General features: G+C 49.4%; 1 protein-coding gene across 1 annotated transcript in view; it reads left to right on the top strand.

Annotated features, from left to right (window-relative positions):
• Positions 1-14,637, top strand: part of LOC140404453 (fibrillin-1-like) — a 716,712-nt gene that overhangs the window by 309,389 nt on the left and 392,686 nt on the right. Inside the window, exons 15-16 of the mRNA XM_072493009.1 lie at positions 9,536-9,658; positions 11,126-11,278. Of these exons, the coding sequence (XP_072349110.1) occupies positions 9,536-9,658; positions 11,126-11,278 (276 nt within the window). The remainder of the gene's footprint in view (positions 1-9,535; positions 9,659-11,125; positions 11,279-14,637) is intronic.

A 14,637-nucleotide genomic window follows, 5' to 3' on the forward strand; every position in this document is an offset into this window, starting at 1 on the left:
TTCTATGATACTTTGTCTAAAGCTTTCTTAAAATCCATATGGACAACATCCATTGCCATCCCTTCATCAACCTTCTCTATTACTTCATCAAATAGATTATTCAAACACAACCCTCCTTTTACAAATCCAGAATGTCTGGCACTGGGAGGGGAAGGGGAAAAACTTTAGGGGAAGCAAAGTGCAAAAAGGGAGGAAACTGGGGCGACAGGGGCTTTAGAGCCAAAGGAGAAGACCAGCGAAGTGGTGAATTGGCTTTTAGAGAGGGGGGTGCAGGGAGCACAGAGTTTCATTCTATGCAGATCACCTGCCCATCTACGTGTCGAACCCCGTGGCCAGCATGGGAAAGGTAATGGAACTCCTTTGAGAGTTTGCTGCCTTCTCAGGTTGCAAACTCAACCTGGGGCCCCCATCTGCAATAACCATAAATTCACACTGGCTAGGATAGATGCCACATTTAGGGCATAGAGGGAGGACAGAGGGGCCTTGAGATGAAGGACCTGGCTTGGATGGTAACTACCCTGGGGGAACTATCAGAGAAATTCCAACTGCCGAAAGGGAACGTGCAGCTGCGCGATTTTCTCCGTAAAGAGACAAAGACATTCCCCAGCTACCCGGACACACTTTTGGACACAGTGGCAGGGCTGGACTGGCTAGCGGGTGGTAGGGCCGGACTGGCTAGGGGGTGACAAATGGAGTGAAAAAACAGACGACTCATGGAAAAGGTCAGGACCCCACGAGTGAAACGTGATGGAAATTGGGGGAGGAGCTGGGCATGGAGATAGGGGGAGGACTCTGAATTCAGGTGCTGCAGAGGATCAACTCCATCTCATGTGCAGCACTAAACCTGGTGCAGTTCAAGGTGATGCACAGAGCGGACCTAACCAAGAAAAGGGTGAACGGATTTTTCCCAGAGGTGGAGGACAGGTGTGAGCGCGAAGCCCTCACTGATTCCGCTACTGGTGAGGGGCTAGCACCGGTGCCGCGTGAAACGCATGCGGAACACGCGGAAAATGGTCAGAGAATCGCCGGGTCCCATGTGCAGGGCTGACGAGCTGCAGCCGCGCACACCTACATCCCCCACACATGCACCGGTCGCGCTGGAAAAGTTGGCATTTGCCGTGCTGGACCGAGTAGCCACCCACCTCCTGGCCACCCCATCACCCCAGCCCTGGCAGAAGCCCCCCGGCCAGTGGCACAGATCTCGGTCGAGTGTGGCGGCGCTGGACATTGTCTGCACGCCGGCACGTGACCGCTGGGTCCACACGTGGCCCGTGCCGCCGGGAACTCGGCCCATCGGAGGCGGAGCATCGCGGGTGGGCCGGCTGATGCCGTGACCAGTGGCGTTGCGACTGCACGCGGCGCATGTCCCAATGACACCGATTTGGAGGGGGGCGGAGCATCGTGACCCGGCATCAAACCACCGCCTGTCCCGCTTCCAGCGTTGGTAGCCATTCTCCGCCCAATCGCTGTTCCTGATTTTGGCGTCGTGCTCAGAGAATCCCGCCCCCTTGTGTTTCGAATTGGCACAAATGTGCACTCCACGCTACTGAGGTTCCTTGCCCTAGATATAATCATTAAACTAACCAAAGCTAACAAAAATTAAATAAAGACTTAAACAGGACCAAAATAAATGTAATATAATCTTCTCACTAATTTAAAAAAATATATATACTTATTAAAAAATTTTAACACAACTTTTCTCCCTTACAAACAATAACCTCCACCCCCCCCGTAACAAAAAAAAACGAGAAATCGCGCAGAGCAAGATATATACATGGCAAAATGATATATTTACACAGCTTTGTACACTGGCCCTCACCCGTACGTGCCAGTTTCCCCAACCCTTCATGTTATCTCTTGCTCATCCACCCTCCCAGGCAGTCCCCCCCCCCCCCCCCTCCCAGCACGTCCCCCCCAAGGTTGCTGCTGCTGCTGACCGACCTTCCTCTAACGCTCCGCGAAATAATCTAGGAACGGTTGCCACCGCCTGTAAAACCCCTGCGCAGACCCTCTCAAGGCAAACTTAATCCTCTCCAACTTTATGAACCCAGCCATATCATTTATCCAGGCCTCCAGGCTGGGGGGCTTCGCCTCCTTCCACATTAGCAAGATCCTTCGCCGGGCTACTAGGGACGCAAAGGCCAGAATGCCGGCCTCTTTCGCCTCCTGCACTCCCGGTTTGTCCACTACTCCAAATATTGCTAGGCCCTAGCTTGGCTTGACCCGGACTTTCACCACCTGAGATATTGCTCCCGCCACTCGTCTCCAGAACCCCTCCAGTGCCGGGCATGACCAAAACATATGGACATGGTTTGCCAGGCTCCCTGAGCACCTTCCACATCTGTCCTCTACCCCAAAGAACCTACTCAACCTCGCCCCTGTCAAGTGCGCTCTGTGGACCACCTTAAATTGTATCAGGCTGAGCCTGGCACACGAGGAGGAATTAACCCTACCTAGGGCATCAGCCCACAGACCTTCCTCGATCTCCTTCCCCAGCTCCTCCTCCCATTTACTCTTCTACCAGCGCTTCCCCCTCTTCTTTCAACTCCTGGTGTATTTCCGACACCTTGCCCTCCCCGACCCATACACCCGAGATCACCCTATCTTGAACTTCTTGTGCCGGGAGCAACGGGAATTCCCTCACCTGTCGCCTCACAAAAGCCCTCACCTGCATATATCTAAAGGCATTTCCCGGGGGTAACTCGAACTTCTCCTCCAGTGCCCCTACGCTCGCAAACGTCCCGTCGATGAACAGGTCCCCCATTCTTCCAATCCCCGCCCGATGCCAGCTCTGGAACCCCCCGTCCATCTTCCCCGGGATAAACCGGTGGTTACCCCTGATCGGGGACCACACCGATGCTCCCATTGCACCCCGGTGCCGTCTCCACTGGCCCCAGATCCTTAGCGTTGCGGCCACCACCGGGCTCGTGGTATACTTTGTCGGCGAGAGCGGCAGTGGTGCCGTCACCAACGCCCCCAGGCTCGTTCCTTTACAGGACGCCATCTCCATCCTCTTCCGTGCCGCCCCCTCTCCCTCCATAACCCACTTGCAGATCATCGCCACATTTGCTGCCCAGTAGTAGCTCCCTAGGTTTGGCAGCACCAACCCTCCTCGGTCCCTACTGCGTTCCAGGAACCCTCTCCTTGCTCTCGGGGTCTTATTTGCCCACACAAGCCCCATAATACTCCTGCCTACTCTCTTAAAAAAGGCCTTAGTGATCACGATGGGAAGGCACTGAAACACAAACAGAAACCTCGGAAGGACCACCATTTTGACCGACTGCACTCTACCCGCCAGCGAGTGGGGTAACATGTCCCATCTTTTTAAATCCTCCTCCATTTGCTCCACCAACCTCGTCAGACTCAGTTTATGTAGGGTCCCCCAACTCCTGGCTATCTGGATCCCCAGATACCTGCGCAGCACCTCCCAGAGGTACTCCCACTCTACTCGGTCAAAGGCCTTCTCCGCGTCCATAGCTGCCACTATCTCCGCCTCTCCCTCCTCCGATGGCATCATTATCACGTTTAAGAGCCGCCGCACATTGGTGTTTAGTTGCCTGCCCTTTACAAATCCCGTCTGGTCCTCGTGGATTACCCCCAGGACACAGTCCTCGATCCTCGTGGCCAGCACTTTTGCCAGCAACTTTGCATCCACATTGAGGAGTGAGATCGGCCTGTACGATCCACATTGCAGTGGGTCCTTGTCCCGCTTTAGGATCAAATAAATTGTCGCTTCCGACATTGTCGGGGGCAGGGGCCCCTCCTCTCTTGCCTCATTAAAGGTCCTCACCAGTAGAGGGGCCAACAGGTCTGCGTACTTCCTGTAGAACTCCACCGGGAATCCGTCCGGTCCCGGGGCCTTCCCCGCCTGCATGCTCCCCAAACCCTTGCTCAGCTCCTCCAACCCAATTGGTGCCCCCAAACCAGCCACCTCTTGCTCCTCCACCCTCGGGAATCTCAGCTGATCTAGGAATCGTCTCATCCCCTCTTCACCCGCTGGGGGCTGGGATCTGTACAGCTCTTCATAAAAGGCCTTGAATACCTCGTTTATTTTCGTCGCACTCCGAACCGTGGCTCCCCTTCCATCTTTGACTCCCCCTATTTCCCTTGCTGCCATGCTCTTACGGAGCTGGTGTGCCAGCATCCGACTAGCCTTTTCCCCATACTCGTAGGTCGCTCCCTGCGCTTTCCTCCACTGTGCCTCCGCCTTCCCTGTGGTCAACAGGTCAAACCCCGTCTGGAGCCATCGTCTTTCCCCAAGTAATCTTTCCTCCGGGGCCTCTGCGTATCTCCTATCCACTCTCAATCTCCCCCACTAACCTCTCCCTTTCCATACCCTCTGTCTTCTCCCTATGAGCCCTAATGGAAATTAGTTCTCCCCTGATCACCGCCTTCAACGCCTCCCATACCACCCCCACCCGCACCTCCCCGTTGTCGTTGGCCTCCAAGTACCTTTCAATACACCCCCTCACCTTCCCACACACCACCTCGTCCGCCAGCAGTCCCACATCCAGCCGCCACAACGGGCGTTGGTCCCTCTCCTCTCCCAGCTCCAGTTCCACCCAGTGCGGGGCATGGTCCGAAACGGCTATGGCCGAATACTCCGTCCCCTCCACCCTCGGGATGAGCGCCCTACCCAGAACAAAGAAATCTATCCGGGAGTAGGCTTGGTGTACATGGGAGAAGAAAGAAAATTCCCTGGCCTGCGGCCTTGCAAACCGCCATGGGTCCACTCCCCCCATCTGATCCATAAACCCCCTAAGTACCTTGGCCGCCGCCGGCCTCTTTCCAGTCCTTGATTTGGAGCGGTCTAGTGCTGGATCCAACACTGTATTGAAGTCCCCTCCCATTATCAGGCCTCCTATCTCCATGTCCGGAATGCGCCCCAACATGCGCTTCATGAATCCTGCATCATCCCAGTTCGGGGCGCATACGTTTACCAACACCACTCACATCCCTTGCAGCTTACCGCTCACCATTACATATCGCCCTCCATTGTCCACTACAATAGTCTTGGCCTCAAATGACACCCGCTTTCCCACCAATATTGCCACCCCTCTATTTTTCACGTCCAGTCCCGAGTGGAATACCTGTCCTACCCATCCCTTTCTTAGCCTGACCTGGTCCGCCACCTTCAGGTGTGTCTCTTGCAGCATGGCCACGTCCGCCTTCAGTCCCTTTAAGTGCGCGAACACTCGAGCCCTCTTCACCGGCCCATTCAGGCCCCTCACATTCCACGTTATCAGCCGGATTGGAGGGGCTCTCCCCCCCCCCCCCCCCCCCATGCCCCGCCGACTAGACATCTCCTTTTCTGGGCCAGTCCCGTGTCCACGCCTCCCTCACCCTCCAGTCCCTCAGAGGGGGAATCCCCGTCCCAACCACCTCTTCTGTGTCCCATTCCCTTTCGGCCAGTGCAGCAGCAACCCTTCCCCCCCCCCCTCCCCTTCCCCCCGCTAGACCCCTGTCTAGCTTTTTTGCTCCCCCATGTCACTCCCGTAAGTCAGCTGACGCCTGCTGACCCCAGCTTCCCCCGCTGCCCCATTGACCTCCCCGCGTGGGAGTCTCCCAATCCATATGCATTCCTTCGTTCCCTTTCCCGCCTTTCTTCCCGCGCGCAGGAAAACACCCCGCGCTTTCCAAAGCCCGCTCCGCCCCCTCTGGTGCAGCTCCTGTCGCGGCCTTGTCTCTCTCCCCCCAGCCCATGTAACATTTCCTGCACATGAATGACCCCCTATATACAACAACCATCACACATCAAACCTCAAACATCCCCCCCTACCCTCACAAACCCTCAGTTAGAGTCCAACTTTTCGGCTTGTACAAAGGTCCACGCCTCTTCAGGCGTTTCGAGGTAATAGTGTTGGCTCTTGTATGTGACCCACAGTCGCGCTGGCTGCAGCATTCCGAATTTCACTTCTTTCCGGTACAACGCCGCTTTGGCCCGGTTGAAACCCGCTCTCCGCTTTGCAACCTCCGTGCTCCAGTCCGGGTATATTCGGATCTCTGGATTGTCCCACTTACTGCTCCGCTCCTTCTTGGCCCATCTCAGGACCCACTCTCTGTCCGTGAACCAGTGGAACCTCACCACCATCGCCCTTGGCGGCTCATTTGCCTGGGGCTTCTTCGCCAGCACCCGATGTGCCCCGTCCAACTTGAGCGGCCTCGAAGGGGCCTTCGTGCCCATCATCGCCTCGAGCATCGTGCTCGCGTATGCCCCGGCATCAGCCCCCTCCACTCCCTTAGGGAGACCCAGGATTCGCAGATTCTTTCTCCTCGACCTGTTCTCCAGGTCTTCGAGTCTTCCCGCCCACCTCTTGTGTAGCGCCTCGTTCTGCTCCACTCTCACCTCCAGGCCCACGAGCTCGACTTCGTTCTGACTGACGTTTTTCTGTACCTCCTGGATCTTAGCTTCGTGGACCTTCTGGGTTATACTGAGTCCTTCAATTGCCGAAAGCATAGGCGCCAACATCTCCTTGCGCATCTCCTCGCGCTGCTCCTCGAAGCAGCGCTTGATGAACTCCTGCAGCTCCCCTTTGTCCCTGGCCGCCGCCATTTTGTTTTCTTTCCCTCGCTTCTCCCGTTGCTCCAGTGCCGCTCCTTTGGCCGTTACACTTCTGGTCCGTTTAAAAAGTCTATGGAAACTCCTGAAAAAGGTCTGAGAGTCGGTTCCAGACGGGAGCTGCCAAATGCGCGACCTACTCCTCCATGGCCGCCACCGGAAGCCTCGTCACTGCTTCTTCAATGGCCTTGGTAGATCTTTTCACAGTTGTTCCCTCTGCTGCTAGAATTCACCTTTGATAGAGTCAAGTCATATTGCAGCTTTAAGCTTGCCCTTCCCCCGCCTGCATGCTGGAAGAGGCTTTTGTCTAAACCTGTAGCCAAAGCCAAATTTTTTACTGTTTCTGCCGGTTTGGTAGCCAAAAGACATAACATTCCTGGGGGACACTGTCAGGGGAATGCTGCAGTCTTCTTGCCACACCGGGAAATGTCGAACAAATGCCGTGGGGGCCCTGTAAAAGAGCCCAAAAGTCCGTTCCAAGCGGGAGCTACCGAATATGCGACCTAGCTCTGCATAGCCGCACCCGGAAGTCGTCAATCTTCTCACTAATCAGCATCTTATGCTGGTACCATTTTTAGTTGTTTTTGATCACTCTCTCATCTCTGGCCACAAACTATTTCAAGGATTATTCCTTACCTATTTGTGTCTTATTGTTTTTTCTCCGGCTCACTTTATCGCCTCTCGCTGACTCCCAGATATTGCCTTTATCTGTTGCTCTCTAACTCTGTTTTCCCCTAGACTCGCTGTCTCTGACACCTGTTGACTCCTGCTGCTATTCCCCATTTATTTTCTGGTACTGTTTTCCCTTTGGTTCATGTTTTCTCTCTCTCATTTCCAGAAAGATACTCATTGCCAGTTACTATTGTAACTTGCTTTTTGCCTTTGCACTCGCATTCCTCCAAGCAGTCAGCAAGTTGCTGGAGAACTGTTAACCTGTGTCCAAGCTGTTTATTTAAATTGGGGACTACTCCAAGTTATAAAATGCACATAAAAATTTTGAACACAGGATGAGTGGAGATTTGAGCTCTCACTAGGCAGACAGAAGACTCCGGAATATCTCACAGTTAGCACAGCTATATATGTATGTGTATTCTCCAGAAAGCTTTCCTTACACGTGTAGGAAAACAAGTCCCATGAGTAGTTCCACCAGTTGGAGGTGTGGAGCCTCAGCATCTTTTTGCCTCTCTGTGACACAATTATAGTAGGCAAACCCTGAATACATGTGCATGTATTTTCATACCTGCTCCCAGGTTAGATCTTCAGCAGCCGTCACATGAAGTCTTGGTGTTTCCTCATTGGCTTGACTATACTATAAGCTTTCAGTATGGTGAAAGTACTTATGTTGGACCACTTCATAAGTGCTGCTGCATACAGATTTACAACTTTTAACAATGCTGTATCAGCTTCACTCACAAGTTAACATTCAGTCACCATCAACTAGTGCGTTCTCTACCGATCAGAGTCCATTTGCCAACAAATCAGCACCCTCTTCTCATTTGGTATAAATTATTGTTTCCTTTTCTTGCGAATTGTACTGATGAGTGCAAGACGAAAAGCTTTCACAAAAACGTGTCTTTTTTTTCAGCAGTACTCACGTTCTGTACAACCAAACAACTATTTGTATACCTGAAACCTATATACAGTATAATTTAATAATTTAAGACTGATTAGTTAAACAAATGTGCCAACAAGATGAAATCTTAACACGATGGTGGGAAAACAAGCCTCTGAATTTTAGAATCTGCTATTAAGTTTGATCTGAAAGTTCTCCAGAAAGGTATGCAATCTGTCTATTGTCCCAAAAATGAAACAGCACATAGCTTATTAGCAGACAGCAAACAGTTCCAAATGAACACATATAAGATTCTGTCTTGTAGGGCAAAGCATTTTAACAAATCGGCTGAACCAACAATCTAAAGTGTGCAATGGCACCATTTGTGATGCCCTAACCTCAGAACACTCCACCTTGCAATAAATCTGAAAAAGACAATGATCTTGCACTAATATTCATTACTCTGGCCACAAACCACATTGTCACAACAAAACACCCTTCAATTCTGTACAGAAATGATGATATCTTGGGACTATCCTCTCCAGAAATGCCACATTGGATGATGAAATTGCATGTTTCCTGATAAAGCAAGCTCAGCATTTGGCAGGCTTTCGATAGTGCATGGAGTAATTCTACCAGGCAGTGGTCCTGAAATGAAAACAGAAAATGCTGGATAGGCTCAAAAGTCTGGCAGCATCTGTGGAGAGAAACAAAGTTAACTTTTCGGATCTAAATGATAACAGAATTGTAGAAGGATCATTTAGATACGAGACATTAAACTCTGTTTTTCTCCACGATGCTGCATCTCTGCTGAATTTATCCAGCATTTTCAGTTTATATTCCAGATTTCCAGCATCGGTATTTTGCTTTTATTTGAATGGTCCTCACATCACTTCTTTATGGTTATAAGGCATGGGAAACCTACTAGTGTCACATAAAGCAACTGGATGCATCCCACCGTTGCTGCATAAGAGCGATCTGCAACATCAAGTGGCAGGACAAGATCCCAAACACCAAAGTTATTCCTAGATGCTATATATCTGGTATCATGAGCTCATCAGTGCTCAACTTTGCTGTTTCGTTCATGTGAGCACATACCAAAGTCTGTACTCTACAGCTAGCTGAGCAGGGGAACTCACACGATAGGATCTCACAAATGTAGGGACAAAGGCATTCTGAAAGCCAACCCAGAGTCTGTAAGTTGAACCCCCCTTTTTCCATCTTGAGACAATAGTTTGTATTGTAATGGTCAACTCTATTAAAGATTGCCTGGTGTGGTTCAGGACGCCAAATCTAGCATGGCAGTCTCTTACTCATTTACTGCAGAGGAAGATAGCAACCCAGATGCACCCAAGCTTATTTACAGGAATGCATGTATCCATGATTTATATTTTGCCATGAGCGTATCTTCTGCTTTTCAACAGACATTGATGAGTGTCATATGCCAGGAATTTGTATGAATGGACGGTGTGTCAACACGGATGGCTCTTACAGATGTGAATGTCCTCCTGGTCTGGCTATTGGACTTGATGGGCGTGTCTGCGTTGGTAAGAGAATTTGTTGAAATATATGCAATGAGCAAACTTTTTAAAAAGAGGATAAACTACCCTAAAAATTCATTAAAAATGTCTTGTATTAGTCAAATTTGCTTTGTATTAACATGGTTAATTTTGAAATGTGATGTTTTCCTGGTCATGTTTGTTTTAAATTTCAACTTATGTGGCTACATTTTTCTTTTCAAGGGGTTAGTCATTTGTCACATTCTGTAGAATCAAAATTAGTTTTGCTCTTAAAGTAATTTATTTTGCTGCATGCCACATTAAATCTAAGGTAATATTATCGACAGTTTATGTTATTCACTATAAGTATCAACAGCTTTGGTTATTAGATACAGTTCACATTTTTACTTTCATAAAATATAGTTCACAATATTTATTCCCTGATAAAACTTATTTTCCGATTTTTGTTGATATCATTTGTTTTTAGGTACAGGTTAGGTTGTGTATGCATGCATAAAGTTGTGTGTTCAAAATTTTCATTATTGGATTTATTTTGTCTATTCAGTTAACTGTATCTTTATACGATCACCTCTCCAACCCTTCCTTTCCAAGTCCACGTTTCTCCAATCTGACTTCATAACTTTGACAAATAAAATACTACAGAACAGGCTGAAAATAGTCAGCATGTCTGGAAACATCCATGGAGAGAGAAGTTATAACCTCACATTTATCCACATTATAATCATCTGCCATGCATGTGCCCACTCACACAGCCTGTCAAAATCACGCTGAAGCATCTCTCCAACTCCTCACAGCTCACCATCCCATGCAACTTTGTATCGTCTGCAAATTTGGAAATAATACATTTAGTTCCTTCGTTCAAATCGTTAATCTATAATGTGAACAGTTGGGGTCCTACCACAGATCCCTGCGGTACTCCACTAGTCACTGCCTGCCAATCAGAAAATGACCCATTTATTCCAACTTTTTGCTTCCCATCTGCTAACCAGCTTTCTAACCATCTCAAGACAGTACCCGTAATCCCACACGCTTTAACTTTACATATTAATCTGCTATGTGAGATCTTGTCAAAAGCCTTCCGAAAGTCTAAATTAACCACATCCACTGGTTCTCCCTGGTCAACTACTAGTTGCATCTTCAAAGAATTGTAGTAGATTTGTCAAGCATGATTTTCCTTTCGTAAATCGATGCTGACTTTGTCTGATTACACCACTGCTTTCCAAATACTGTGCTGTGAAGTCCTTGATAATGGGCTCCAGCAACTTCCCTACTACCGATGTTAGGCTCATTGGTCTATAGTTTTCTCTCAACCAATGTGGGGAAGCCAAAATTTCTCTCTGAGCTTTTAAAACCATAACCTTTCCTGTCTCCATTTAATCATCTGAGTATGTATTTTTTTTGCCTTACTTGCTCCATTTCCCTTTCAAATCTTGATTTATTTTATGTCCTTTCCTCGCCAATAGTATATTTTTTAATGGTTATTTTGATCTACAGATACTCATATGAGAAGCACCTGCTATGGTGGATACAAGAGAGGCCAGTGTGATCGACCATTATCAGGAGCTTTCACCAAATCTCACTGCTGCTGTGCCAATACTGATCATGCATTTGGAGAGCCTTGTCAACCTTGTCCGGCAATTAATTCTGGTGAGTACCTTGCTGGGTGAAACTGTTGAAAATAATTGATGTTAGTTTATTATATTGCTCGGTAATTAGTAAGGTAAAATGTAAAAATCTGAATTGAAAATTTCAAAGAAGAAGAAAAAAGCAACTGTAATATAACTGATTTACAAAGAAAATCGTTATTATGGATGACTTATTTCTCAAACCCATATACATTTTAAAACAATGAAAAAGCAAATTTCTGCTCAGTCTGTTCTTTCAGTTTTATCAGTTGGGTGTTATTAAGTATAAACTAAAGTAAATAGAAAAACTTAATTTAGACAATTGATAGCACAAAGATAATACATCTGCCTTTTTTTCAAGATATATTGAGCTGCTCAAATGTGATCAGCCACAGTTGTCTTGAGAATGTTGCTTTAAGAAATGTTTGGCAGCTCATGTTACTGCAGTAATGTCAGAGTGTGGGTGGAGCTGAACTCTGGTTCTGCTTTTTAGTTTCTCTTTGAGAAAAGCTTGGGTGTGTCTTTCTTTTTGGCTTAATTTTTCAGTGTGTTGCAGCTGAAGTCAGACAAAGCAGCTGTACTGCTGTTCTCTCTGCCATGAAGGACTATCTCTTTATTTGGTGAATTCAGAATTATAAATGTTTTCAGTATTGAATGTAAACCCTGATGTGCTTCTGTTTAAAGGTTTGGTAAGTCTTCTGGGTGAAAAGGACAGCATACAGATTACTTAGTGTTGTATTTCTTGGGGTATTTGATTTACTGGTTGCTAAGATATTCACTTTGTTTTAAAAAAGGTTAACTTGAGTTCATAGAATAAACATTGTTTTGTTTTTAAAAATACTGGTCCATTTCTGCTGTACCATTCTTGTAGAGTGAGCCGTGTGCTCCCCATACCACAATCTATTAAACGTTGTGGGTCAGGTGAATGCCATGATACACTTTGGGATTCTCTAAACCATGACCCATAACACAGTATAAAAGTTTTGTGCAGAAATGTTGTAAAACCATGTGCAGTCATTGTGTACTCACTATTGCCAGTTGTCGGCTGTCAGGTCCATTTTCCAAGAGGAGGAAGATGGCCAAATCCATGGTACCAATGTCTCCATTGAATTCCTGGTTGTGGTGGAGCTGCTTCTTAGATAAATTATTTCATTCTTTAGCTGCAGATAATCTACACACTCTTCGTCCAGGTTAAAGAGCACATACTCAGGAAATCCAAAAGGCACACCTTGTAAAGAAATTTCTTATATTCTTATACCCCGCCTGCCAGGGCGGAGCTACATACCAAACAGCCAATGGTAAACTCCTAGGTTTAACCAATGGTCTTCAGCCTCTCGGGTACTGCAATACCTGATAATACCACATTCACCCCGTTAAAAATGAGTCCGGCGGGGGTGGTGGCCAGTGGTTACAATTGCATCAAACATGGTATGATCAGATATGGAGGTATCGTGATACCTCCTTACAGAGTTGTCGAGAATATTTACAAGCGTGGAAGATATATACATTCAGTGTTCATTTACAGTTACAGTTACGCTGAAGCAATCAGTCGGTCGGGTGGCCTGGTCGTCCTCCTGAATCGTCTGAGCTTCGGTGGTGATTCTGGTGGGGGTCCGGGCATCTGCGACTCCGGGAGCGTGGCTTCGGCCTCCATGGCAGCTTTGTCACCCCTAGGGGCTGGTGGGGCAAACGGTTGACACAATAGGGGGGCACCTGTAGGGGGCGTCGGTGGGTGGGAGGGCCTAGGCAGGAGCGGCGGGAGGACTGACCCTCCTGTGAGGTGCTGTGGGGGGGGGGGGGGGGGGGGCGGTAATGGTTCGGGTGCGCGTGGGGTTCCGGCGGGCGCCCGGTCCCGAAGGGAGACTGTATCTTGCCGGCCGTCGGGGAACGCCACTGATGCACAATCAATAACTCTCGAGACGTAGGGGAGTCATCTGATCGGCTTTAATCAGCTAGAACTGTACCCAGCAGCAATGATACAGAAGGTGAAGGCTGCTGAGACGGCATCGGTTCTTATACCCCGCCTCTCAGGGCGGGGCTATGTACATTATCCAATGGTAGACCCCTCGGTCTAGCCAATGGTCATTCACCTCTCAGGTACTGCAATACCTGGTATTACCACAGCCACGTAGGCGTACTGGGGGTTAGCGTGCAGCAGGTGGACCCTCTCGACCAACAGGTCCGACTTGTGCGCCCGCACATGCTTCCGGAGCAGGATGGGTCCAGGTGTTGCTAGCCAGGTTAGGAGCGAGGTCCCGCAGGAGGACTTCCTGGGGAAGACAAGGAGACGTTCATGAGGTGTCTGGTTGGTAGTTGTACAGAGCAGTGACTGGATGGCGTGGAGGGCCTCCGGGAGGACCTCTTGCCAGCGGGAGACTGGGAGTTTCCTGGATCGTAGGGCCAGTAGGACGGTCTTCCAGACCGTTCCGTTCTCCCTCTCTACCTGCCCATTTCCCCGGGGGTTGTAACTGGTCGTCCTGCTTGAGATAATGCCCCTGTTGAGCAGGAATTGACGTAGTTCGTCACTCATAAAGGAGTACCCCCTATCACTGTGTATGTATGCGGGGAAACCGAACAGTGTAAAGATACCCTGGAGGGCCTTGATGATGTCAGGGCAGGGGATGGCGGATGGGAACCGGGAGTACTCGTCAATCGCGTTCAGGAAGTACGTGTTGCGGTCGGTGGAGGGGAGGGGGCCTTTGAAGTCCATGCTGAGGCGTTCAAAGGGACGGGAAGCCTTTATCAGGTGCGCCTTCTCTGGCCGGTAGAAGTGCGGTTTGCACTCCGCGCAGTCCCTGATGGCTGTCCTGACCTCCTCGATAGAGTAGGGCAGGTTGTGCGTCTTAATGAAGTGGAAAAAACGAGTGACCCCAGGGTGGCAGAGGTCCTCGTGGAGGGCTCGGAGGCGGTCCACTTGTGCGGTGGCACATGTGCCGCAGGACAAGGCATCAGGAGGCTCATTTTGCTTCCCGGGACGATACAAGATCTCGTAGTTGTAGGTGGAGAGTTTTATCCTCCACCGCAAGATCTTGTCGTTTTTTATCTTGCCCCGCTGTGCATTATCGAACATGAACGCCACCGACCGTTGGTCAGTGAGGAGAGTGAATCTCCTGCCGGCCAGGTAGTGCCTCCAATGTCGCACACCTTCTACTATGGCTTGTGCCTCTTTTTCGACCGAGGAATGGCGAATTTCGGAAGCATGGAGCGTACGGGAGAAGAAGGCCACGGGTCTGCCCGCTTGGTTGAGGGTGGCAGCCAGAGCTATGTCGGACCCATCGCTCTCGACCTGGAAGGGGAGGGACTCGTCGATGGCGCGCATCGTGGCCTTTGCAATGTCTGCTTTGATGCGGTTGAAGGCCTGGCGGGCCTCCGTCGACAGGG

Source organism: Scyliorhinus torazame, chromosome 30, assembly GCF_047496885.1.
Source record: "Scyliorhinus torazame isolate Kashiwa2021f chromosome 30, sScyTor2.1, whole genome shotgun sequence".
In the NCBI taxonomy this organism is placed as follows: Eukaryota; Metazoa; Chordata; class Chondrichthyes; order Carcharhiniformes; family Scyliorhinidae; genus Scyliorhinus; species Scyliorhinus torazame.